The sequence below is a fragment of the Poecilia reticulata genome, linkage group LG18, assembly GCF_000633615.1.
Source record: "Poecilia reticulata strain Guanapo linkage group LG18, Guppy_female_1.0+MT, whole genome shotgun sequence".
NCBI lineage: Eukaryota > Metazoa > Chordata > Actinopteri > Cyprinodontiformes > Poeciliidae > Poecilia > Poecilia reticulata.
Window position 1 is genome coordinate 15,719,656 of NC_024348.1, and position 27,876 is coordinate 15,747,531.

Consider the following 27,876-nt stretch of genomic DNA (forward strand, 5'->3'; position numbering starts at 1 on the left):
TGCATACAGTCAAAATCAGATATTTACAGTCACTGGATAACAACACACAACCATCTGTCTCATTGTCTGGCATTAAATCATACAATTTTTCAGTGTCAAAGGCCAGTTAGATGTGCCAAGATTATTTCAATTTGCTAAATGCCAGAAATGTAAGTCAGACTTTTGCAGCTTGCTCTTTTCTCTCGTTGTTTCCAGTTATACATTGATCCTCCGTCTTTACTTGGCCCTGTCACTAGTATCCTCTGGGGCTAGGTCGACCGTCATCAGACATTGGCCAGCTTCTCTGCTCTTACATACACCGAGATTCCCTTTTAAACAATTTGGGAAAGTCCAGATAGGAATGTCTTGGCTTATTTTAAAGCAACACCACTGCTTCCTTGTGTGGAAAAATCTCAAAAAATTGTGGACATCCACTTCTCTGGCTCATCCTTTAATGCAATTTGCAGATGCCAGAAGGTGCAACCGTCTTCCGTTCACGTGAATATAAGAACTATGAGAATGCCCAGCCATCACACCATTCAGGAAGAAGACGGGTTCTGTGTCCCAGAGATGATTGTATTTTTGGTAGTGAAGGTGGGCTAAAAAGAAACAAGAACAAAGCCCTCTTCCTACTGGCCCTGAAAGGCCATTCAGAGAGAAAGAAGCTATTACTTGAAACGCAACAAAAAAGTATACAAGCAAAAAAGTTAATTTCTGAAGACATTACATTAGGTCTAAATAAATTAAAATGTACGTTTTTGGCTATTAAGCTGTCGGAAAAAGAAGAAGCTTGGCAAACTTGAGAACATCATCTCAACTGAAGTATGCTGGCAGCAGCATCATGTTGTGTGATTGTACACAAAGAGGGACTAGTGATCCTCACAACATATCTGACATAAGAAAATAACATTTTGTCAAAGTATTGAATCAATATCTCAAGATATTAGTCAGTAAATTAAAGATTGAACACAGATGGGCATTCCAAAGAATATTTGACCCAAAGCATACACAAAGTTGCATAAGGCCAAGACAAGAATGGTTTGGACGAAAGAGGAATGTATTGTAGTCTTCTTTTAGCCAGCTGCCTCCCAGTGTACAGCAAAATCTGCTTTTAAACTGTAATCTTAAAAAAAAAGAATAATAATAAAATTGCATACCTTGAGACCAGAAACCAACCCATGCCTAATTGGCACTGAGATGAGCGTGTTTTTTTTTTTTTTTAACACAATCTGCCATTTTTTACTCAGAAAAAGAAAATCAAAACGATAGGGTATACCTTGTTTTTATGAGTTACTTTCTTTTCCGTTTTTTTTTTTTTTTTTTTTTTACTCTTTTGTTGGTTTGCTACTTTAGCTCTGATAATAGAAATAAACAATCTTAGCTGTATTACAATGTTTTGCATGATTGTAATTTGCAGCTGCCCACATGCATAGAAGTCCCCATTTTACTTGAGACGTATAATAACGACTAGCGGATAAAGTCTAAAAACTTAATGTCTCTGAAGCAAGTTAACCCCAGACATGAAAGGAGAATGCAGAAGATAAGTCATTTGGTTTGTGAACCGAGTTGACCACATTGCCTTTTGTTACCCTCGTTTGTTATCCCAACTAGGAGCCCTGCAGATAGAGCACAGCGAGGAACCGGACCAGGGAAAGTACGAATGCGTGGCGACGAACAACGACGGGACTCGCTATTCTGCCCCGGCTAATCTTTACGTCAGAGGTAGGAAACAGGCTCCCTGTTTTGTTTTCGCCAAACATTAGTATCACACTGCCTTTAAAACCTGATAAGGAGCGATTAAATCGCCACGTTGTCTGCAAGGGTCCGTGTGCTATGAGGTCACTGTAAGTATGCTCTATTACAGTTTATTTTCTGTTCCTTGCACTTGCCTTACCTGCACTGATTTGAACCTACAGTATCTGCTCTGTTATGTGTTTCCGGTCCGTTTCCGTTGATTATCCCGAGTCTAACACCAGTGACGAGGCCGCTTGCAGCATGTATCTACTAATTGCTTTTAAAAAGCTGACTGCTGGAGTCGGTGGAGGGAGTGAACGGACCTCGTTCATCAGCTCCAGCTGTGAAAAGATCCTTTTCTTTCCTCCTCCCTACTGATAAACACTAGGGCACCTGTAATCCAATTACTGAGGATGCAACTTAAAAGAATCAGGAAGCGGCACTTAATTCTACTCTACATGTATTTTTTACTGTTCATGCAGCAGCCTGGACAGAGCTGTTACATTTTTTTCCCCTAACTTATAATTTACTCTGGTTAAACAGCACTTAGTAATCCTTCGTTTTACCTCACATTAGTTGAGCACAGTTAACTTAAAATATTATCAAATATATTTTAAAATGGCTAGCAGAAGAATGCATTTTCTTTTTTCCTTCAAGGAGCTTTCAGGTGAAGGTTCTCTTCACCTTTTAACCCAGTTCAAAGCCGTGTTTGCTTTCTCACTTCAAATGCTGTGGCCATTTACGGTTTTTAAACCTGCTTTTATTGGGCCTTCTATCACCTCACTGATAGTGAAGACATGCCAGGCTTTACTTCTGAGCTCTAGATGTCTCAGGGGACAATAATGTTGCATTTATCCCCTTCGTGTAAGAAAAGACTTTTGGTCTTTTCGCACACACTATGAAATGTTTAATATCGACCACGTATCAATTCCTACTGACCTTAGGGATGTTTTGGGGTCTGTAAGAAAGATTACAAAAATAAAGCTTACTTCTGAGACAAAATCATCTTTTTCATATCAGTTGCAACAACAAAATGTATAGTAGTTGGTGTCTGTTTTTTTTTTTTTAAGTTCTTGATCTGGGATAGTTGCATCAAAATGTCTCTTTGTACAAACAAAATTTGCTAACTCAGCCCCTTTTAGGCTAAGACATCTGTTTCCCTCCATCTCCTTTCTTGAGCACAACGAAAGATGCATTAGCACACCGATTTGTAAAACAGAAACCATTTGTGTCCGTTTGGAGTTACTGTTGAACACCATTATAATGATGCCTTAATACTTTCTTGATGATCACTTTAGAAGAAATAAAAATAATTGAGAATGGTAGCATTATCCACTATAAATGTTGTCTTGTACCCTGAGGGAGAATGCAATTAAAAAATCCTGTATTTGTCCATCTGTGTTTGAAACTTGCTTTGTTGCAGCAGCCAAGAGAAATATCAGTCCAAAAGAAAAAGAAAAACATAAAAAAGTAATTAAAAATAAAACATTCCAAAAATGTTTTTATTGGAATGAAAGAGTAGGTATTGTAAATATTAAATGTCAATGCAAAAATACAGAAATTCAGAATAAATACTTTAAAAACATTTTTGGAAAACTGAAACGTATACAGAGATAAATCTGTGTAATAAATACTTTCCCTCTTTTTTTTTCGCTCAAACTTGACAGAATGGACGAGGAACAAAACATTTCCTAATTTGACAATATAAACTAAAATGGCTAAAAATGTGAAACTTTTACTCCTCAGGTTTGATACAGTTACCTACCGAAACCCAAGGCTGTTCTTTGAACCCTTTGACATTACTTAACCGTCTTGTTTTTTCTGGTAAAATGACGACATCGAGCATATTGTTTTCCAGATACGTCCTATTATAAGTTTGCTGCACTGCTGTCGCATCATTAGAAATCCAAACTCTTCCCACTGTTGGTGGGGGGAAAAAAGCCGACAATTCTTCAACCTTCTGTTTGTCATTATTACCATTTCTATTCTTGCATTAGTTTGATGTGGGATGCCCTGTTAAACACCAGTAAGAACACATGTGTGAACCTGCAGGAGAGAGAATGCTGATGGTCTGTGATGACCATTAACCAACTGTTGTTGTACAGCCATGGAAATCTTCTGACAGTGAGAAAGCAAATGAAAAAGGAGAGGTAGTATTTAAAGTTTTTTGGGAAGCTAATCAAATGGTTTAGGGTCTCAAACTTTCAGTCCTCACAGGCTGGCGTGCTGAGACACTTTGACAAGTCTTTACTTCAACACGCTAAAATCAGAAAATATTGTTGTTGGGACTCCAGAGGCAAAATGACAAAACGAAACAATTGAGCTACACAATTCTAGTGTATTGGACGTCAGTCCTCAAGAACTGGAGTTTGAGACCACTGGCTTTTGGAACAGCACAGTTTATAAGTGAGTAAATGCTACTTCAAACGTTTTAGCTCTGACAAAGTGTCGCTGCTTGTTGATGTTGGGGAGATTCACAGGGCTTCCTTCCCTTTAGAGGACACAAGGTCCTCCGAAATGTTTTCGGCAGCATTTGAGCACCTGAAACATGGCCTTCTTACTCTCTGTGTTTCCCTTGTTTTTTCTCCACCCCTTATTTCATTTTGTTCTGCATCCAAAATCCCTACATCCTTCAGAGCTACGAGAAGGTTGGTGTGCTTTTTACTTCTTCATCAAGTTACTCTTTATGGCAATCGATTTTCTTTATTTTCATCACCAAAAAGGAAATCGCATCTTCCAGACATTGAAGCGAGCATTCTTCCATTGGTTTTGCTTTTGCCTCAGCGTATTGTTTTTCTTTGTCACACATTCAGTGATCTTGTTCCTGTAGAGACTGTCCCTTGCTCTTTGTCAGAATGCATGACTGTCCAACAGGTGGCACATGTTGGTATCCTGGAGGCGGAACTGTGGGAGGTTGATTTTTGCATCTGCTTGACTGTCTGTTTGCATGCTCACTTGCTAACGTCTGACCCTCCCAGCCCTGTACCATGACAGTGTTCCTGCTTGGGTTTACGCCTAGCTTACAGGGAATCTGGCTTGAGGAAGAACGGGACTTGCTCTGCATGCAGACATCCAGGCGTCTTTACAAGTGTTTCCCATAGACAGACATGTGTTCGGGAATTTACACTAAAGTCGAGCGTCAAGCTGTAAAAACAATTCCACCCGCAGCGATTATGTACTCCCTTTGATGAGGATGTTACTGCCGGAGAAGTCATGAAAGAATGATACATTCAGAGTCTTATCCACAAGTCTTGACAAATGTAATGATATTCAAATGAGCAGGATAATATTATGTCTGTGGGGAGCGCAATCCAATTGGATATTAATTAAATATTGAGCGAGAGAAACGTTGTATTTAATAATGCAGCCAGTTCCCTTCGATTTCCTCTCCGGAGAGCTACCGCGCTCTCTTCAGAGCGGGCTTCGAGAATTGGCAGCAGGAAGCACTTGGCGACTCGATAGCTGAGTAAAGCTAACGCGTCCTCGGGTTAGAGACACAGAAACTAGAGGATCTTATTGGTTATGTGAAAATATTTCATTTCTTTATTTTAAAGACATTTGTGGTCCGCCTTGAATGCCATGAGCAGTAACACTGAGCTCACCAGTACACGTGAACCCATCCTTGAAGCTTGTCTGTTTTGTTTGCTTCTGTGTCCCATTATTCACTTTATTTGGTAATCCTAACCAAGTGAGGATGCTCAGAAGCAGCACAACTAGTCTTATATGGCTGCTAACATTTTGACCATGTTTGAAGCAGTTTTCATCTTTCATTTTGTCTCCAAAAAACCCATATTCCTGTTTGCATGATGGGATTTCTTTTGCCTCCAAAAGTCCTGGAAGTCAACTTTGTGTCCATGATGTTGTACAGTTTTGTCCAGCTAAAAGTTGTTAATCTTTCTTCTTTGGTGTGCTACTTATTGTGTTGTTAGATGTTATGCATTCATAAACCCATATTTGAGTCAATGTAATTTTGGAATTTCAGCACATTGGACTTAAATAAAAGAGAAATAAGGTTTTATTATTACAGCCTAAAAGCTGCAAAAGTCAGTAGAACTTTAATATACAGAAAACACCGTGGTGTTCATGGAGGTCAGGGACCACAACCTTGCACTAATGAGACAAATCTGCAAATATTTGAGATCCCCACAAAAAATTCTTATAACTATTTTAAAATGTCAGTCACCAAATATACATTAAAATGCAGTAACACACACAGTGGAAGCCATCTTGGCACTATTACAGAAGCTAACATCTATGGTTGTTTTCATCTCTGCTTTTGCCAGCCAATAGTCTATCAAGTAGAAATGTGCAGAAGTGTTCCAGCTTCAAGCCTATTTAAAATTCTATGAATAAGTAAATTTCTCAAATCTGCAAAAGGTAGATCCACAAATACTCAATCACAAATAGGCAGGCATCCACTGTTTGCCTCGAGCGTTTCACGTTTTTTCTATGACACACATTTTTCCTGAAACTCTTCCATTGTAATTAGTAGGGTTATCCTTTGCAAACCCTTAAACGGACATGTCACCTGCAGCACGTAACACTCTTGGCATCTACATTTAGTAGAAATCTAGATTATAGTTTGTCCTGGAGGCTAAACCCAATGGTCTGTCTGAAAAGGGGCCAAGACCACAGACGACTTCCGAGCTTTTAAAACAGCTCTTGCCTCATAAATCTCGTAGTGGTTTGGATAAATGCTATTTCATAAAGCTTAAAGCCATAATTACACTGGATTGGCTGATTAGAAAAAAGAAGTGCAGTGTAAATTTGAACAAAGTAGCCTTTGCATAAACTGCTTTAATATTTTTGCTCTTTATGTGGCTTTAGTTCTGTATCCGACTATTACTCTGACTGGAAACGCGTTTTATGTTTCATGTTTTACAGGAAAGTCATTGGTGATGTGCCACCTCCAATTTCCATTTCCTCTGTTAAAAAAAAAGAAAAATAAATAAAATCATTGGATTCCCTATGAACGACCATCCATTGCAAACATAAGTATGGTTTTACAGTTCATGAAGTGCAGCACACATGCTACGACGTTTTTGATGTAGATGTTTTAAGACAGTAGAAGTGTGCTTAGGTCTCTTCCCCTCTTAGACTTGGCCTTAGGTTTTCCCTCCCTGGCCAACTAATTTGGGTTTAAAATGAGTCAAGTTGGCACTTCGAATGTTTGCCAACACATTATTGCAAATAACCTTTTAATTTTTTTTAAAACTACATCTTTAATTCACCAACAGTCGGTGCACTTTATGTTCTCTCATTCTTAGGCACACATTTTCGAGGTTCATTAAAAACTTCCCGTTAACGTGTGAGTCATAAAAGTGTTTCTTATATCTTCTAGGCCTACTTTCAAACATTTTTTTGCTCCTATGATCAGAGCAAAAAAAAAAAGCTACATAGCAGAATTGCCTTGTTTTTTTTGTTTTTTTTATCTTTTGTGAGCTGGTTGAGTTCTAAAGGAGAAATGCATAACATCTGACAGTCCTGCGTTTTGTTTGCACTGAACCTTAAAAGAATCCACACACAAAAATGTTTTCTTCTGGCTATACTATGTGTTGCTCTGATATTTGTAATGTATATGCCAGTGGTATGTAAGAATCAGTTTGTGTCTAAAAGTTGTTTCTTTGCATACGATTGCCTGGCAACAGTATTTGTGTACAAATCCGATGCTGTGTTTTCCGCATAGTGCTCACGTTGGTGTTCACCCATTCACCATTACCATTAGAGCTTAGATAAAATTTGCTTAAAATGTGTCTTTACGGATGATATGAAACAGTTTTCATTTGAATTCTGCAGATAAAAGCGCAATCTTCGAACAATCAAACTCTTTGGAAACTACTACAAAGGATTTTATTTGTTTTTTTATCCTTTTTTTTTTTTTCTCGGTTGGTTTTTCTAAACTTGGTCATTCCTTTTCAGTACGGCGAGTCCCACCCCGATTCTCCATCCCACCGACAGACAATGAGATCATGCCTGGTGGCAGCGTGAATATCACGTGTGTAGCTGTGGGCTCGCCCATGCCGTACGTCAAGTGGATGCTGGGCGCGGAGGATCTCACCCCGGAGGACGACATGCCCATTGGACGCAACGTCTTGGAGCTCACAGATGTGCGACAGTCGGCCAACTACACTTGTGTTGCCATGTCAACACTTGGGGTGATAGAAGCTATGGCCCAGATAACAGTAAAAGGTGAATATGTTGATTAAGATGGGTAGGATTTTACTAATTTTGTGATTTAAAAATAAATAAGATGCTATAATTGTTCAAACTCCTGTATTACATTGCCCAGAAGCAAAGTTAAATCTGCATATTGAAGATGTTTAATCTGAATAATATATCAATTGGTAAGCTTTGCTTTTCTCTAATAGAACATACTTTTTAGAAAACCAATTTTATAAAACAAAAAGAGCTATTAAGTGATTTGAAAAAGCTTAATCAATTAGTAACAGGACAGTGTCTAGTGACCTCTTGAAAGTTTGAACAGTGTTTCATGTATAAAGGGGCATACCGCTCTTTTCGGACTATACGCCGCTACTTTTTTCCTACTTTTTGAACCATGCGGCTTTTAGCCCGGTGCGGCTTTTCTGTGGATTTTTCTTCAACCACCAGGGGGCTCTTTAGCAGGAAGTGAATCATTGGAAGTCAAAATTGGAAATCAAAGAAGGAAGTGCTGATTTTCATTTAGAACAAGAACATGGTAGCAGCAGGGATGACAGAGAAATGTTTTCAAACTCATACCCCCTCGTCATAGAAACCACACAAAGAAGTTCATATGATGCCGCATTAAGTTGAAGGCCATCGATCCGATTGCATGTAAGCTCGGCGTGAACGACTCCATGGTTCAGCGTTGGAGATTAATAGCAGATTTATCTTGTGGAAAACCAAGAGCGGCGGATATACCAGTGGCTTATAGCCCGGTGCGGCTTATATATGTACCTTTCCAATTTATTTATTTTTTTTAAGTCTTTGTGGGTGCAGCTTAATGTGAAGTTTTGCTATATAATCCGGAAAATATGGTAGTTAGTCTTCAGTTAGCATAATGTGTTTGACCGATTTGAAAGCCTGCCTTTTCTTCAGATTACTTTTTTTTTTTTTTTGAAAATGACAATGTTCTAAATATGATAAATTTTAAACACAGTGATGGTTAAGGTTGAGTGGTTGGAGTAAAATAAAACTTGCAAAAGTAGTTGAATATATACGCGTCAATCACAGTGTTCTTCGGATTTTCTGAGTTGCCATTTCACTTTTCAGAATGTTGATCATCTTCACTTCATGCTAAGATTGAACAGTTTTGTCTTGTAGATTTGATGTTGTTTGTTGTTCAGAAAACATTCAAGCAGAGACTATTGTCAGAAACGTGCCCACCTCTCTCTGTCAAAACAAGCCAATTTCAAAGCTTTTCTTAAACCTCTGGCACCCGACTTGGAACATATGATACAAGCTTAAGATTATAGCAAAGTGCTTATCTGTCAGACAGAGAACTACAAAGTAACCAGCTCCCCATTTCTAAATGGAGGGGTAGAAAGTAGTGTCTACTGTTTGGGGCTGAAATAGTAATCATTTGTCCCTCGTAATATACCAGAATGACAACCCAGATAGCGGCGCCACATTCACATGCACACGAGGGATAGACTCCAGGCTGCAAACACGCTCACAGCTTTGTTTTTCCGAGACAAAACATGAAGATATTAGTCACAATATACCAGCGTGGCAGAGGCTTCCCCCAGTAGTCTGCTTCAGATGGCATATAAACACGATCTATTGCTCTGATATCCTTTGCTGTGCGCCACGGTGTGGAGAATTAAAGCAATAAATTTACCTGTTTAATTATTAAAGTGATAAAGAGAAATCTTAAGATTAACAACATAAACAACGGCTCTGTAAAATGCTGAAAGCAGACAGTGCGAGAATCGGTGGCTTCAGAAATGAATCACAGAGGTAAAGTTTTCTGATATTTCAAATATATTTGTATTTTTATTCATATTTATGAAATAATTGTCACTGCAGCACTGCCCAAGGCTCCTGGCACTCCGGTGGTGACTGAGCGCACAGCCACCAGCATCACGCTTACTTGGGACTCTGGCAACCCGGAGCCTGTGTCCTACTACATCATCCAGCACAAATCCAAGTACTCTGATGACCTGTACAAGGAGATAGATGGCGTGGCCACCACCCGCTACAGCGTGGGCGGCCTCAGCCCCTACTCCGACTATGAGTTCAGGGTGGTGGCTGTGAACAACATCGGACGAGGGCCGCCCAGCGAGAGCATCGAGGCCAAAACGGCAGAGCAGGCGCCGAGCACCGCGCCGCGGCAGGTCCGAGGTCACATGATGAGCGCGACCACAGCGGTCATCCAGTGGGACGAGCCGGAGGAGCCCAACGGGCAAATCATGGGCTACAGGGTGTACTACACCATGGATTACAGCCAGCACGTTAACCTCTGGGAGAAGCAGATAGTTCGGGGGTCTAATTTCGTCACCATCCAGGGCCTCATTCCGAATAAGACCTACTACATCAAAGTGTTGGCCTTCACCTCTGTGGGCGACGGACCCCTTTCTCCTGAGCTGCAAATCATCGCCAAGACCGGAGGTGGGTTTGGTACCAGTGATGAATCAGTTTGTACCTGCTTTGAGAATTTACGAAGTATGAAAGCGTGCCGTATGGAAAGGTGGATCGAAAACTCCATTGCACAGTGTTTACCAGCAAGACGGAGCTTAGAGTTATTCTGGTTTGATCTGTGATCATTGCAACTGATGCGATGTAAATTCACATCAAATTGTTTTTCTTAAATATTTTAGATAAGAAGGGTTTTATGAAAAGATTCTACCAAAATAATAAAAAAAATAATTAATAAAAGACCTGATGTGCAAGGTATTGTTACACAGACTCTTACAACACTGGAGCAGCCAGCAGAAGCAGAGCTGACTGGTAGTGCTACAGAACCAAAGATTCACAAAGGTGACAGAAACCACTCTCCAGCTCAAAAATGATTTGATATGCGTGTGGATAATATAAAAACATGATGCAAACATATTTAGGAGATGACCATCTTATGACTTCAAAAAAAAAAAACAAGTCAGCCTTTCTTAACCTAAGTAGCCGTTCCTCAGTGCGATGATCCCCAGCCTAGTGGCCTCACAGCCGGCCTTTCGTAGCTACATAACACACTTCCCACAGTTCAGATGACACAGAGCTGTGACTACATCCTTTGGTGAGTAAGGGGCTTACCAGGAGTGGGTTGAATTCAACTCCCCTAACCACCACAGTCCTTTAACAAAACACAGAGGCGGCATAAGGGGGTTTTAATCCCACATCGAAGTGTTTATGGAAATGAGCTAGAGAGTTTTTATTCTATGTGTTCTAAATAAGTTCATAATAATACAGTAATGAAAAACTATTAGAAACCCCGTATATACCATAAATTGCATTCAGTAATAAAACAATAATAACAATATTGTATATATTGTATATTTGAGGATGGCATGGTGGTATCTATGAGACTGACATCTCTCCGGGCCGTAACCATTCCGCTGTTGTGTCCAGAAGTGTGACCGAAATCCCAATGAATCGCGTGTAATGTGGCTCATAATGAACTCGTCTCTTTGTTCCCAGTTCCCTCCCAGCCGACTGACTTCAAAGGAGAAGCCAAATCAGAAACGAGCATTTTGCTTTCATGGAACGCTCCGGCCCAGACGGGACTGGAAAACCAAGTGACCGGATATGAGCTCACGTACAGAAAGAAGGACGACAAAGACGAGGTAATTACTGCTTATGACGTGAACAGTTTGCATTTCAAGTCTGCTTGCACATAAGAAATATTCTGAATCTTTCCAGATTTTGCATAACAATAACAAGGCTGCAGTTGTTTTAATAGTGTTTTTAAGAGTCGCTTGCTACCCTCCTTAATTACTTACAGTACGACTGTTAGTTTAACACTGCTGTGAGTAATTAACAGGGCATAATTGGCAACTTTTTCTCCTCGAGCATTTTTATTTTTATGACTTTGACATTTGGAGATTGTGGCTCGCAGTAGTTATTTAATTTTCCTTTGAATTGTCATTACCATATTAAGCAATAAAAAAAGGAATGAGGGGGGAAATGTCTTTTTGTATTTCAATGCTCCCGGATATATAAACAAAGTACATGTGTTTCCCTGTAAAAGCTCAGTCCTGGTCTTATCTGACTGTACCACACGGTTCCAGCTTCAAAATCAAACTTTACACTGATACATTGCTAATGGTCGGGCAGCAAAATCTGCCTCCTGGTGTCCCAACCATCTGGTATAAAGTCAGTATCTGATGGTTGAGGCTTGATGACCCCAGGATCTCACTGCTTGCTGTTTTCTAATGTCAAGCTTTTTTTAGCCTCCTTTAACTGATTCGCTTGTCATTGTATAGTTGTTACTCTTAATAAAGATTTTAGTAAGTTCAGGCAAGTAGCTATTTTCTTTTAGCCATTTTGTCTAATTTTCAGGTCAACACACAACTGTTTTACTTGTACTCCATGTTCTCTTGTCTTGCCTGAAAGAAATTAATTTCTCTGGCTTGGAAAATCATGGTTCACTAGATCAAAGTTCCTCAATGCTCTTATTAACTTCAAATACCAAATTATAAGAAAGAAAATGCTTCATTTAAATATTCAATTTAAATTTAATGTTTGCGGCGCCAACAATTAAAAACATCTTTTTTTTTTTTGTTAACGTTGGATTCTTTCCACCACAAAATAAATGTGCTCAGATTTAAGACTGGATTATACTTATGCAATAAAATAATAATTAACTTTAAAGTTAGTGTAAAAGTGTAAAAGGAGAGTTCCTTGGTTTGGTTGAAAAAGTTTGATGTCTAAACTGAATTATATGAATCTTTCTTCCATGTGTCTGCAGTGTACGCTTTTATGTTTGAAATTGTGTCAAAAGCTGTTTCTGTTAGGAGCGCAACAATTGCAGTTTTTGGCCTGTAGAATAAAAACTACCGGTCTTTAGAAAGCCTGACCTGCTGATTCCACTTTTGACCGATACCAATTTTGTTCTTGGCTGTCAGGTGTTATAAGGACACCTTCAATGTTCAAAATCTTATTTTATTGAAAATCATTGAATACCATGAAATAATACAAACTTGTCTAGGCTGCACAAGCTGGTGCTCTCCAATACAAATGAAAATTTTAGAGCATTCCTGTCCAAACTACTAAATTAACTAATCAAAGAAAAAAAATAATTGGTTCTTTTACTCTTTCATTTTTAACATGAAAGAAAAACTTGCACAACAGGTTAAACTGTAGACCTGTTTTGACCGGCACATTGATTGGTCCGCTCCTTGTTTCCATGCTGGTCTCTTTGCCAGAATCTACTTGTAAACGAGGTTCCATATGTTAGAGTGTTTCCTAGCTAGGAAAAGAAGAAATGAAATGACGGAAGGCCAAACTATCTTCACAGAAACGAATCAGCTTCGAACCGACAACCACATACCTGCTGAAGGACTTGAAGCCCTTCACCACGTACACTTTTCGTCTGGCCGCCCGCAGTAAACATGGAATTGGAGCTTACACCAGCGACATCTCTGCAGAAACCCCACAGACACGTAGGTGTTCTTCTTTATCTGACCAACTTTAAAACATCTGGGAACAAACGTGTTTCAAATGCCTTTTTCTTTGAAGTCCAAACATCTCAAAAGGGCGGAGATGTCAGTTATGCCTTTTGGTTTGCCGTTTTCTTCTTTTTCTTTTTTTTTTTTTTTACCTATTAATGTTTGATGCATTTGAAAAATGTTTAAATCTAAGAAGAAAAGAAGAAAAAGAAAACTGCAGCATTCCTTGTAGTGGCTGCACTGACAGCCATCTGGGCTTCCTGCAACGTCATTAGAATGGTTTACAAAAGCCCCTGCTCCTCTTTGTTGTGCACAAAACAGTTTCGAGTAAAATTAACGCTCAAGCTCCTGAATCATTTATGCTAACGTCCACACATGTGTGAGTTTTATAATAATAAAACGGGAGCAAAACGGAGCTTTGGAAACCATGTCTCCTGAAGCTGCCTGGCAGCCAAAGCCAGGAGAATAAAGGTTTAGTTTGAGCTTTCTCTGCGGCTACATATTTTAAAGACAAAAGGTTAAATCTCAAACTTTTTTGTTCTTTAATTCGCCATTTAAATTTAACAGAGAATTGTTGAGTCGCATCAGCATAGAAAGCTCAAAGCAACATTCTAGTTAGAGACATTCCCACCTCCTAAAAACCTCAGATTTATGTTGGAAAAACAAACAAAAACAGCCGTTTAAATTCTGCTGCTTTCTCCAAACGTATCCAGCTCTTCATATCAGTTCACAGAATGGAAAAATCAAACCGATCAGTTTCTGTTTTTTTCTGTTTTTTTTTTTGTTTTTTTTGAGTTTGGACTTTCAGCATAAATCTGAGGGGTCTGACAGTCAGAGGCAGGTAATCAGGTGGGTACAGACACTCAGAAATTTAAATCCTGCGAAGATATTAAAGAAGAGAAACTCACGCATGCTGATGTTGTCAGAATGTAATGAATCAGTCATATCTCCTTGCAAAGCTCTCTGTTGTACAGTCAGGCTTTTACCACAAACCAACAGGCTTCGGAAAGGTTGGTGACAAATACCACATTTTTTTCCCCCCTTTTTTTAAATTAACTTCAGCATCAACCTTTATGTTTTTGGATTGATGGTAACTGCTTGCAAAATGTAACATTTGAAATTGTCTCTTTAACCTGTTTATGACGTCAATGGGAAAGAAGTTTTCATTTTATTTTCATATGAATTTATATTTTTTCATGGCAAAGGTAGGTGACTTCTGGTACAGCTCTCCTTTTTCCAATCATTCTTCCTTTCGTTGTAAACTTTAAAAAAAAAGTGTGTTTATTTCTACATTCGTTTCTTATTATTTGTGTTTTAAAGTTTGTTTTATTTATTCATCAAAGTCCTCGTGCTTTTTTTTCATGTCATCATTTTATTTTCCTTTTTCTTTTTCTTTTGATTCTTCCATCATCAACCTCATCACAAAAAAAAAAAAACTGAACCTCTTTTAAAAACAAAAAAACCCCAACAAATCCAACTAAATGAATGGCCTCATCTGACAAATCTAAACCAAACCCAAACGAAACGGATCTGCTACTGAACCACTTCGCCGTCCAGAACCCGCCGGCCCACCTCAGGATGTAAAGTGCCACAGCCCCAGCTCGACCAGTATTCTGGTAAGTTGGCGGCCGCCAGCCGTGGAGCTGCAAAACGGGATCTTGACGCAGTACGCTATTCACTACGCCGCCACCGAAGGCGAGGACACCGCCGCTCGCCGAATCTCTGCCATCCCTCCGGAGAGCACCAAGTATCTTTTGGAGAACCTGGAAAAATGGACTGAGTACCGTGTGACGGTCACTGCCCACACAGATGTCGGAGCAGGACCTGAGAGCCTGCCGCAGCTTATCCGAACAGAGGAGGATGGTATGTGTTTGCTAAAAATAAAAAAAAAATAAAATAAAAAAAAAGCTCCAGCTGAAAATCCAGCCTGCTTTTCCTAACCTAACCAACTCCCCACCCCCCCAGATACTAACAGCCTCTATCTGCTGCTGCCTCTTCTCTACCCCCTCTGCCTGCTTCTGAAATGACTGTGACCACTCGGTACTGTCGGCTCTGTTCTGGAAAGTCATTTTTTTAACCAAACTGACTCTTTTGGCTTTTTCTGCCCTTCACGCTGCTTAATTTCAACACATGGTATGGCTTTTTCTACCCCTCCGGGCCTCAAACTTCCAGTCCCAACTGTCTGTTTTTGTAACTTTTTTTGTTCTTTTTAGATGTCAAATTTTTGAAAATCATGACAGTGGGAAAAACAAAATGTGGAAGATTTTTTTTTTTAAAGGCCATTTTTAATATTTTTGTCAGTTCATGTGATACTAAATCATTTTTTGTTTTTATTTTTTTTTTCCCCCTTACATCACAGCCAAAAACTCTTCTTGCACTTCAAGAATATGAAACTCTTGAAGTCTCTTTTGGCTCCACTTTTCTATTTTGACAAAACCCATTTTTTTACGCCATATTTTTTACAATTCACCCGACTCGGTTTTAATGGTTTTACAAGATTAGGTCAGTTGTCGGACCTGCTTTTTGCTGTTGTTTTTTCCCCCCCCTCTCTCCTTACCATTGTTGAAATAACTCTGTCATGCAGTGCTTGTTGCGGTTTTCTGCACTTTTGTGCGTTTTTGTTTTTTTTGTTTTTTGGTCACCGCAACATTTTTTGGGGGCGACGCTTAAGAGGGTGAAGCAAAGATTGGGGGGGTTCTCTATAATTTTGACCTTATTTCTTTTATCCCATGGTGTTCCTCCAGTTCCTAGTGGGCCACCTCGTAAAGTCGAGGTGGAGGCTGTCAACTCTTCATCAATTAAAGTGATTTGGCGCTCACCGGTGCCCACCAAGCAGCACGGTCAGATCCGAGGATACCAGGTGCACTATGTCAGGATGGTTAATGGGGAGCCCACAGGACAGCCAGTCATCAAGGACATCCTGATTGATGATGCTCAGGTACAACAACACCCACCGTCAACGCAACCAGACACACAACCTGCCGCCTCATTCCTCAGACATGTAGTACTGCTTTGTCTCATTCACCTCCTCACCTTCAAATGGGTAATGGCAATGCCCTTTACTGTGTGCAAAAGTCTTGAGTCTTCATTTTGCTACAATTTACTTCCAAGAAATGTTTCAGGCTTGCACTTAGACCTCTAGCTTCTTGGAGGTTGAGTGTAAAGAAATTAGGGACGACGTAAAGCTTTTGCATTAGCAACAGGACTTGTTGGCATTTTATCATATTACTACTACAGACTCTATTTTGTTGGGATTTTATATGACGTCTAACACAAGGTAGTGCATAATTGTGAAGTGTCAGGAAAATGAAGCATGGTTGTATGAGGTAGTTGCCCTACCTCTGACCAGAGTCTCTTCTTCCACTGTGGGCAGCAGCGTTTCCTGCCTAAGGCCTCCGCAGAACAGCTGGCTTCATATTGAGATGAAGCTCCACACAGATAGAACAGTCATTGCCTTTATTGTCCCTCAGTGGGGAAATTCAGATGCACCAGCAGGAAAGTGACAGGCAAGTCGAAAGTACTCTCATTCCTAATTAAGTCACTTCTGCAGGCAATTGGTTGCGCTGCATTTTATTTTGTGGTGTCAAAGTAAAGAAGACAAAATCAAAATCCATCCCACACCTTTTCCTTTTTGTGAAAAAAAATGTGAAAACCACTAGTCCATCTTTTTTACTTTTCACAGTGATGGAGTACTTTGTGTCTGCCTTTTCATTTAAGATCCCAATAAAATCTCCTAAGTTGTAAGTACTTTTGCCAGGCAGTGAGTGAGATCATTGTTAAACTTCACTGATCTTACTTCAGTTGACAAACACAAACCATTTGCGCTTGGCTTATTGTTCACTTTTGCTACAAATATTCTTGCCGGCAAACATTTGGTGCTTGCGTGTTTACAGATAAAATGAGTGTAAATGCTTTCTTGCCAGTCACTGTTGTACCTTTGCTCACTTGTTGTCTCTGTTCTGTCCGCTCTTCGACAACACACAGTGGGACTACGATGACACAACTGAACATGTGAGTAGCTACAATAGACTTTATTATTATTTATTATGTTCACACAGCAGGGAAACGCTGCCCATAAACTGCTTTTTCAAGGCAGTCTGAACAACCCATTTCCGATCTTTTCACCCATAAAAATCCAATTTGTGCCACTTCTTTATGCGACACTATATCAGATACTTTACAGAAGTTTTCAAAGTTTGGAGTCTGAACAGTCATCTAGCATTTTACCAAACTTTTACATCGTTGACGTGAGACATGGATCATAACTCTGCACCAGTAAATTTGGAAGTAAACAATGGCAGAAGCAAGTAGTGCCGACACTCGTCTTTCTTTTGTCTTGGCTTCCTTTGTCTTATGCTCTTGTGACAATACTGTCGGCTCCCACTGCTCAGCAATTTTAAAATCAATCCATAGACGGCGGCATCCACCGTCACTTCTGTAAACAGTTTGCCGCTATGTGACGTCTGCGTTCTTCTTCTGCACGTGCGGGTCGCTTTGGGGTCGTACATCGTTCACACAGAAGCCTGATTGCATGCGCACTTATTTAGCAGTATGAACAACAACTCAAAAACCACCAGACTTTAGCAAAAAAATCAGAATTGAGGATCAAGACCTGTTGTGTGAACGTAATCCAAGACTTCTTAAACTGATACCTAACCAAATATTATGAAATAGATTTACTTAAAATAAAGTTCAGACGCTGTAGTAGGATTTTAATTGTAGTCATGCTTATGCTTTCGCTAAAACGGTAGCAGACAGAGAGATTACATAGGACCTGAAGGATCTCTGCTCACCTATGTGTGCAGAGACCAACTCAGAGTTCAGCACCTTAAACTCTTGCATGTTTTCAGGAAATGATCATCACTGAGCTGCAGGCCGAAACCACGTACTCAGTCACAGTGGCAGCCTACACAACAAAGGGCGACGGTGCACGCAGCAAACCCAAACTGATCACCACCACTGGCGCAGGTAATCCAATCATCGCTGATAAAGATGAACACTGGAAGTCGGTCTCTTTCCATCTCCTGTGACAGTGCGAGGCTATGAGCAATTCAAATAATAGAAACAGAAGCAGCCTTCTTTTGTCATCGGTTGGGCGTTAGGCGTTCTAATCGCATTCCTGCGAAAGAAAATATGTGACTTTCTCCAAGTACTTTTAACTCTCTGCTGTAGCATTTGAACGAGTGTCACCTTTACATTTTCAACCAGTTTTCTCCTCTATGTCAGATTTTTTGCAGACAGAAGTATTATATTTTGTCTTTCCTGTAAGTGGAAAAAAGTGCAGTAGCCTACTATGTAACCCTGCTGACCAGCAGTGTGGAGTAGCATTTGCGAGAGCAGCGGCACTGCAAATGGGCAAACGAACAAATTAATAAACAAATAAAAACAAACTGAGGTCAATGAGAACCATACCACATTAACAGGGAGACACTGCTGCTGCTTGGATGTGATTATAATTCAGCTTTACAATGTACATGCTGTGAACAAGTTTATGGGTAGAACAGCAGGGTTTAATCCAAGGCAATGAAGGCATGAAGAAAACACCGTCCTTTATGTTTCTAAGAACTTTTTCTCTATTCCCACCAATAGTTCCTGAGAAACCTCGCCTCATGGTCAGTACAACAAACATGGGGACGGCACTCCTCCAGTGGCACCCCCCGGCGATAACCCACGGCCCCCTTCAGGGCTACCGCCTTCGCTTTGGCCGCAAAGACGTTGACCCACTGACTGTTATCGAGTTCCCTGAGCGAGAGAACCATTACACCACCAAAGAGATCCACAAGGGAGCCTCGTACACCTTCCGCCTTTCGGCGCGCAATAAGGTGGGCTTTGGGGAGGAGACGGTCAAAGAGGTGGTCACAAACGAAGAAGTACCGAGCGGCTACCCGCAGAACATTAAGGCAGAGGGAGCCAGCACCTCCACAGTTCAGGTCAGCTGGCAGTCCGTTCTCCTGGCAGAGCGAAACGGTCAGATAGTGAAATACGCTCTGCAGTACAAAGACATCAACAGCCCGCGGAGTCCGTCAGAACTCTTCATCACTGCCCCGGAATCAACCGTCCTCCTGGATGGGCTCAGGGCAGACACTACTTATGATATTAAAATGTGTGCCTTCACCAGCAAGGGCTCTGGTCCCTATAGCCCAAGTGTCCAATTCAGAACACAGCCTGTTGATCAAGGTAGGACCAGACACTGAACTTCTTATAGCCCCTTTTTCCTCTTAAAAATCAACCTTTTCCTGCTCAGACCTGTTCAGCAGCAACTTCCGTCCTAATGTCTCAAAAAGCTAAAGCTGACTCAACCAGAAGACTCTGGTATTAACATATTCCCCTATCATTAGTTTTTTTGTTATCCTATAATTTAAGACCTCCCAAGGAGTAAGTATGTGTGTCTCTTTGTGTTTTGTCAGTTAAGTAAAGGTCAGTCATTACTGTATAAACGTGGTGTTGGTAAGAAGGTAAGAGGACAGTTTTCAGTTCAACATAGTTCTGGTTTCAACCTGGTTTTGAAGGAGACTTTCCCAGGTAAGCACTAGTGCGTGGGGTCAAAGGTAGACGGACAGAGAGGGTGTTTTGTGTCTAAATCATTTGCTCCCCCTTTCTTTTAGCAGTGTTTGCAAAAAATTTTCACGTGAGAGCTGCTATGAAGTCGTCAGTGTTGCTGACGTGGGAAATCCCAGACACCTACAACCCGGCACAACCTTTTACTGTGAGTGCTCGCTCACCTTGCGCGCAGCTTATAACCCCAACAAGTGAACGACACGCGACACATTCCCCCACAACGTCTAAATGAGACGTTTCTTCCTCCCCCACGCGCAGATCCTCTACGATAATGGGCAGAGCGTGGAGGTGGACGGAAAGCTAACACAGAAGCTTATCACGGGTCTTCAACCAGAGACACAGTACTCCTTCCTGTTGACCAACCGCGGGAACAGCGCTGGAGGTCTTCAGCATCGCGTGTCCACCATGACGGCTCCAGATGTCCTTCGCACCAAGCCCTACATGATCGGCAAAACAAATTCAGACGGGATGGTGACCGTAGAACTCCCGCCGGTCCAAACTTCTGAGAGAGTAAGGTGAGCTTGAATGATGCCAGTTTGGAGTGATATGTAGCTATTTTGTAAGGTGTTTGTATGCTGATAAAATAAAAATACCACTGAAAATATTTCCAATCAGACAATTTCTTTTCCTTCTTTCAGTCAGCTAAAAGACAGTGTGCAGCAACACAGATGCCAGACAATATCCCAAGTAGTTTCTCTGGCTTTTAAAAACATTTGAAATCACAGGGTAAGAGGTTTCAAGAAATCTTTGCCTTGTTTGAAATCATAAATTTTAAACAGTGTTGGTACACCTTACTTAGGACGGGTCTTCCCAGAGACCAATTATGCACAACATCTTGTCAGTAATGACGTTTTTTTTTCCCCCTAAACTATTTTTATTCCTCCCTGCTTTTGAGACTAATATCCTCTTCACCTCAATCATTACATACTAAAGCAGCCGGACTCATTTGACCGCACTCCCCTAAGCCCAGTAAAGTCTCTTACAGCCTTTCAACAAAGCCCAGGATTGTCGTAAGGCTAGGGAGCACATTACATTGCACATGATGGCTTCCAACTCTTTTTTTTTTCCTTTTGTTTTTTTGATGCTGCTGGTTGCACTTGGCCCACTGGTTTCCATAATGCAGCTTAAGCTAATTAGTTTTGCATTAGCCTGCTACAGTGCCATTCGGGCTAATGTTCGCTGGTGAAAATCTCAAGTTTGGTAGTTTTGTTGCCACCTTGATGATGGGATGAGAATGCTTTAATTCTGTTTTTTTTTTGTTTTTTTTGACTTAATCCACTGGGGACCTGAGTAGGAAGTGACCGTCACTGGCAAAGTATCCTGAGCATGCTAAGCCACACACAGAAACAGAAACGAGTGATTTACACATGACATTTCTTCTTTTTCTGCGTGTTTTCCAGGGGTTACTATATCGTGGTCGTACCTCTGAAGAAGCAGCGCACTGGGAAGTTTTACAGTCCCTGGGACAGTCCGGACGAGATGAATCTGGAAGAGGTGCGTTCCAGATCGTCTTGGAGGAAATTATTAAAAAATACCGGCACAATTCACATTCTGTTTGCAGCATTCTGTCGAGACTCGCGTCATAACTCGGTCTGCAAAGTTGTGCGCGACGAGCACATATTTAATTTCTCAAAGCAGCAAAAAGCACGTCGAGACAGGTAAGAGGACAGGAGAGACGGGCGATGAGTCTTTCTGATTGACGCAAATAGCTCCAGAGAGCACTGTTCATATGGAAATGAGAACATGAAGTAGCCATCAATTGGACTGCAAACTGCCATCCCATCTCCACCTTCTCCTCCTCCTCTTTGTATTTGCAGTAATTACCTGAAGAGCTTGCATCAGGCCTTAGCGGCTCTTCGCGTTTCAGGAAAAACTAGCGCACACGCCACTTGACGTTTTATATTTAGAGCTACATGCACAAAGTTGGGTAATTTTGAAGCATCAAGGTGTGCAGCCGTGTTGATAGCTAAATGATGGCTTTTACAAATACAGATTTAGGACTAAAGTTTGAATCTCACGTGTTGAAAGTATCAAACTTGTGAGAATTACTTTACAAAGTGACTTTTCATTTGCTTTCAGACTTGAATCGCACAGAAGTTATATTTCATGTCTGAAGAGGAGGGAATAAAATGCATAAGGCAGCTGAGCACATTTGTGAAAGTGGCCAAAGAATAAAGATATTTCAAGTGGTTCAGTGTGTAACACAACCAGAACCTTTTGGTTTTCGAGTGCCACAGCTCCAAATGTTTCTTTTGTATTTAATTTAAACTTATTTAATCATTTTGAAAGCCAATCAAAAGCTTTGTTAAGAATCATACATTCAATTGTTTTTATCCAGTTTCTGGCTTGAACTGTGATGTCATTTCCCCCTTTTTTTTTTTTGTTAACAGAAAACTACGAATAGATCGGTCCCTTTCGCTGCACAGCTATTTCAGAGTCTGGCAAAGGCAGCGACACTTCTGATGTTTATTGTATTGGTTATAAACATCACATTATATCATAGGTACAGATGGATAAAAGAAAACACAAGGGGGTCTCATCCAGCAACGCCTTCACGGCTCATGCCCGGAGGCCCGAGTCTGCAGCCTTGACCGATGGCCCCAAAAGTCACCCTCTCCGTCAGAATTTATTTGTTTGTCAATATTGGCACTCACCTTTTCACAACTTTTCCCAAGGGCAGCTAGATTTAGCCGTGTTGACAGGAGAGATGATTGAAGACATTATCGGGCAGCACCAACACCCCCGCAGCCAAAACAAAGCACACAACGGCCGAGGACACACACTCTGTAATGTGAACGGCAGCCACACACACACACACACACACACATGTTGGATATATGCATTCAGACAGAGAAACGGCTAACCAGGCGCGATTAGCATAATTATCATCCACAATTTGAGGAAATTTGAATTTGACGACACCGGCTTGCATGAAGGGGATTGTTTTCCTTTCAGCCTCCTAGGATCATTATCACTTGTGGCTGAGAAAGAAAGGTGGCGAAATCATTTACCCAAATAACAGTTAAGGAGTCAAAACGGATCGACGCCATGTCGAAACCCACAGAATTCAAAGTCTGAGTCCGTTTTTGTTTGCGGCATGTTTAACTTTTCTTCGTTTTATTTGTGTTAAGATTCATTTTCTGTGGAAAATGAGTGGAAAATAAATTACAGTACACTTATCAGACGCCGCCAAGTTCTCCCCAGATTTTACTCGTCGATGCGTATAAGCAGAAAAAAAAGCTTTTGATTGTATCAACAGAGCGATGCAAGTTTTGAATTAATTCAGTCCGTTTCTCGCTGTTTGAAGCCGCTGGATAATCCTCAGCTGCTTTAAATGACGGAAAAATTCACGCAATCTTTTAATCTCTCAATCTTTTGTCGTCAAATAAAATAAAAGTAGATGAAATAAGAAAAAAAAAGTTATTGATCTTCCTTCTCATGTTCTGCCTTTTTTTTTGCAATCAGCATTTTTGGCTCAGCAATCAAAAGAGATTGTCAGACTCAGTGAGTGCGGGGTTTGTTTTTGTGTGCGTGCAGCTGGAACGTGTCCCGCGTTATCAGCTGTTTTTTTTTTCTTTTTTCTTTTTTTCACTAAAGCTACTGAAAGAGATAAACCGAACGAGCCGAGGCCTTCGCTTCCAGAGGCACGCCGAGCCCAAAGCCTACATCGCTGCACACTTCAAAGACCTGCCCAAAGAGTTCACCCTGGGAGACGGCAAGATCTACGACGACTTTGAAAACAAGCAACTCCAGAACGGCCAGGAATACATCTTCTTCGTGCTCGCCGTGCTGGAGATGTCTGAAAACGTATGTTTTGTTTTTTTTTTTCAGTTCTGTTCTTTGTATTCAAGTAACGGTATTCTATAGAGAAAAAAAACTGCAAACAGTCTCACGTTGTCCCTGTACCGCCCCAAGATCTTGATGTAATTTGTTGGAATTTTATTTAATAGTCCAACAAAAAAAGTAGTATGTAGTTGTATCACCAAGCAACACAACAGACAAGTTAGGGATAAAGAGCTGGTTATAAGAAAATATCAAAAGTATAGCATCACACCGAACACCATCATTGTGCTGCGTGAATGCTTCTTATCAGCAAGGACAATCTCAAATATTCTGTACCTTGTATGTGTTGGTGAATCATTTAAGATCTCGTGAACATACATTTAAGTTTATGGTTGGGGAAAAAAAAAAAAGTTAAAAGGTTGGATGTGAATACTTTTTCAAGACACAGTGATCTTAAAGCTCAAGTTCTCTCCCTGATTTCTTATTTAGTTCTAAAAACTGTTAAGGAAAGGGTCAAATCCACTTCATCTCGGCCAAAGGTCGCAGTCTGCCTCTGGTTGTGTGTTACTCTGAGGGCTTGTGCAGCTTTGCCACGAAAACTTGAAGCAGCAGTGGGAACGTGTCCAAAAAGAAGCTGACCCTGGACGCTTCAGGGAGAGAAACCCCCTGAAGACCTTCGCTGATCGCAGGAACGCCTCGATAACAGAGCTCCTCTTTAATTGCATCCTACATGTGGTCCACCTTATCTCCGCTGCTGCAGCCAGTGTGTCAATGTGCGTGCGTGTGTGCGTGTGTGTGTGTGTGTGTGTGTGTGTGCGTGCGTGCGTGCGTGTGTGTGTGTGTGTGTGTGTGTGTGTGTGTGTGTGCGTGTCAGTGCGGACGAAAGAGCAGAAAGCAGCATGATTAGGCAGCTGCAGGCAAGATGATGGATTTGATGAGCTCCAGGGTTTACAGCTCTACCTCGTACTCTCCTCACTAACCCCGAGTTCAGGTAGATAATGATGGACAGACGCAAATCTCTAATTTGCCCACTAACGCATACATTTTCTTCCCCGGAGACCATCTTTTTATCTCTGGTTTGAATATGAAATGGTTCAATCAGCTCTTTCCTTGAGAAGAAAGATACGCAGATAATTGTAGTTGGTCAAACAGCAGGTGTGCAAAAAATAATAAAATTACTCAAGAGGAAACTTTGAATTAGCTTTGAATTTGCCTTACTAAACCACATTGCAACTGAATAGGAAACACGTGGAGCAAAAGATCAGACGGGTTTTAAAACAGCAAAAACTTCACCTGCTTTCTTCTAAATCTGGACCAAGGTTCTGATTTTTCCTTCTCAGATCATGTATGCCACCAGCCCGTACTCCGACCCAGTTGTTTCAGCAGACCTCAATCCCCAGCCGATCATGGACGAGGAGGAAGGTCTCATCTGGGTGGTGGGGCCCGTGCTGGCAGTTGTCTTCATCATATGCATCGTCATCGCCATCCTTCTTTATAAAAGGTGAGGACATTGCAGCGCATCGGAAACTCACAACAAGCTGTCGCAGATGGAAACGCTTAACGTATTCCGCACCACAGAGCCTCTACCAAACTGAACAGTGAGGTGCATGAGGTGCTTTTATTTTGTGTGTGTGTGTCTGCCACATTTGTTTCCAACTAGAACCCCCACCTCCCCCACCCCACCCCCGGAGTGTTTGTTGTTAAAAAAGCACAGTTTAAATTTTATCTGACCAAAGAACAAGGTTCATTTCATTATAAAAACTTTGAAAAAAAAAAAACTCAGATTCTTAAAATGTATTTATTTTGCACACTATTATTTTGTCTTTTGTTTTTTGGGGGGACAGGGGTAGTAGGATCACTACATCAAATCTTGACATTTTTCTCCCATCCATTTAAAATTTAAACTATCAGCCATTTAACTGCTTTCATTAGCTTCTTTATCTCTTTAGTTCTGGGTTAAAAAATAAAAATAAAGACAAGGTATGGTATTTTGTAGTAAAGTTGTAGGAACCCTGTTGTTTACATTAGCGGTTGTGGGAGATGCCTTGGCTTGCAAACAACCGGTTGTCGTCTAATGGTTGTTATGGAAACCTGTTGAATCCTTTGGTCAGTGCGGTTCGGTGCCCCGTTTTATGGCCCGGTGTATTGAGGAGAGCATTTTTGGCAGTGACCTGCCTTGTGGCAGGATAAAGTTGGATCCTCGTCCAGCCTCGTCAGTCACAGTTCTAGTTGTTTCAATTATAGCTCTTAGTGTAAATTTGACCAGGTTTTAGCAAGCAGATATTTCCTGTCTAATAAAGATTAACACCCGTCCGGTTTACTAAAAATGCCTTGTTCTCCTCTTGTTCCCACTTTGAAGAGTTTATAAATAAAAATAAAAATAGGCTACTATGTCACATCAAATTTATTCATCGGGGAAACAAAAATGAATCCATAAAGTAATAAACTCCTAGAAACTGATCAATTTACTAGAAACAAAATAGTTTAGAAAATAGACAAATATTGTTTTGTTTGTTTTTTTACATCTTCACCAGGGTGGCTAATAATTATAAAGGATGCTATATGAATGACAACATTGTAGTGCTGAATAAACTGAAACATTGAACCAAATTCCAGTGTTCAGATGTAGAAAAAGTGATTTTTACCTTTAAGCCTGAGGCGCATCGATCCTTGCACTAAGTGTGACCTTCCTTCTCAGTAATTCACATTAATTCTAACATGAGTAATTCCAAACATGCGTCTACCCGAACTGTCAAGCCATCAAAGCTCAGGCGCCCACAGTCCTTCAAGCAGACACGTCTGCTGACTGAAAGTTAATCACACGCCTCCCTCCACACACTCAGGAACTCTCTTTAAACTGTAGCAAACACTGCTGTAATGCTCTTCCCACTGAATGAAAATATCCCCCTCCCTCCTCCCTCCCTTTTTTTTTTTTCTTTTAACTGGAACCCCCTAGTGATATTCTGAGCCCGTAATGTCACTGCTCATCAGTCAAGCGTAGGAGGGAAGAGCTTTGACTATCTGCTGCCTGTCACTGCATGTGTGTGAAGCTTTCAGAAGGACCCCGGGGTGTGGGCTCACTTCCCAGCCATCCTAACCTCCCCCCCCCCCCTTCCTCTCCCCACACCTTTCGCCGCTACCCATCCAACTGGGGAACCTGAGCTACAGATCCTTATTTTTTGACCTTATGCTCCCTTCTCCTGTGTCCTCCTGTTCCGCCAGGACACGCGCGGCCTTTAAACATGCACCTGCACACATTGGCGCTCCTGCATCGTTCACTTCCTCGTCCGTCTCCTCTGGCCTTCTACATAACCAGCAGTTCATTCAGTCAGATATCTACGCCTAAGCTTAATTTCATGGGAGCGCTCAAGCTACAGCTTGTGGAGAGTAACAGCACAGTATGACTAATAAGAATCAGTTGCAAATAGCCATATTCTACTTTTCTGGATTGTCACTAGCATCAAAATGAACAAAATAAAAAAACGTACATATTTTTCTATATTTAAACTGGAAAACATTTTTTTACAACTTACTTTAAAAAAACACTGATTCTTTTTTATTATTTATGATTTATTTTCTTTAGCATCTGTAAAGTCCAGTAGATTTAAACATTGAGTACTAGTTATTGACAGGCAAGGGGACATTTAGCACTAGAACTAGGTGATATTTCTCTTGAAGATCAATATTTATGGGGTAGAATGCAACTTTCATGCAACAACACAACAAAATTGTGGTGAGATCTGCTGAGCCTGGACATAAAAGTAAGTTGTACACCTCCAAATACAATCATGGCAATAAGACTGATGGATTTTGTTTCAAATGGAAGAAGAAAAAAAAAAACGGCACAATCGCACACATTTCATTAAACTCAACGATCCCACGTGTCATTTCATATAAAATACCAAATACATGACTCTTTAGTGTGCGTCGTTTCTGAGTTTGATAAATGCATAAAACAGTGGAGTACAGGAACAGACAGATACGCCAATTAGCAGTCAAGAGATGACTTTTATGCTTGAACAAGAAGCAATCAGCTGAAACTGCTTGAAATAGCTGAGATACATTGTACGAATCTTGGCTGCACCTGGGAATCTGTAGTGTTTGAAACAAAGAACCTCAAGGCTGCATAATTGAGCATAATCCCCCGAAGTGAAGCATCACTAATCTTGCACACAAAGCAAAAAAAAAAAAAAAGTCAGGCGAGATGGATTCATTTTTCTCTTGCTGCTTTTGATTTAGT

General features: G+C 40.7%; 1 protein-coding gene across 38 annotated transcripts in view; it reads left to right on the plus strand.

Annotated features, from left to right (window-relative positions):
- The window catches only part of LOC103480676 (protein tyrosine phosphatase receptor type D), a 456,187-nt gene that overhangs the window by 396,292 nt on the left and 32,019 nt on the right, over positions 1–27,876 (plus strand). For 10 of the 38 annotated variants that reach the window (XM_008435747.2, XM_008435754.2, XM_008435752.2 and 7 more), the window contains 16 exons: positions 1,591–1,701; positions 4,350–4,361; positions 7,633–7,902; positions 9,721–10,302; positions 11,326–11,471; positions 13,145–13,289; positions 14,853–15,158; positions 16,040–16,233; positions 17,280–17,306; positions 18,146–18,263; positions 18,885–19,472; positions 19,901–20,001; positions 20,112–20,368; positions 21,254–21,347; positions 23,451–23,660; positions 24,977–25,137. In XM_008435747.2, coding sequence (XP_008433969.1) covers positions 1,591–1,701; positions 4,350–4,361; positions 7,633–7,902; positions 9,721–10,302; positions 11,326–11,471; positions 13,145–13,289; positions 14,853–15,158; positions 16,040–16,233; positions 17,280–17,306; positions 18,146–18,263; positions 18,885–19,472; positions 19,901–20,001; positions 20,112–20,368; positions 21,254–21,347; positions 23,451–23,660; positions 24,977–25,137 — 3,322 coding nt within the window. The remainder of the gene's footprint in view (positions 1–1,590; positions 1,702–4,349; positions 4,362–7,632; positions 7,903–9,720; positions 10,303–11,325; positions 11,472–13,144; positions 13,290–14,852; positions 15,159–16,039; positions 16,234–17,279; positions 17,307–18,145; positions 18,264–18,884; positions 19,473–19,900; positions 20,002–20,111; positions 20,369–21,253; positions 21,348–23,450; positions 23,661–24,976; positions 25,138–27,876) is intronic. The other 28 variants (XM_017310431.1, XM_008435773.2, XM_008435775.2 and 25 more) reach the window with 9 other exon arrangements.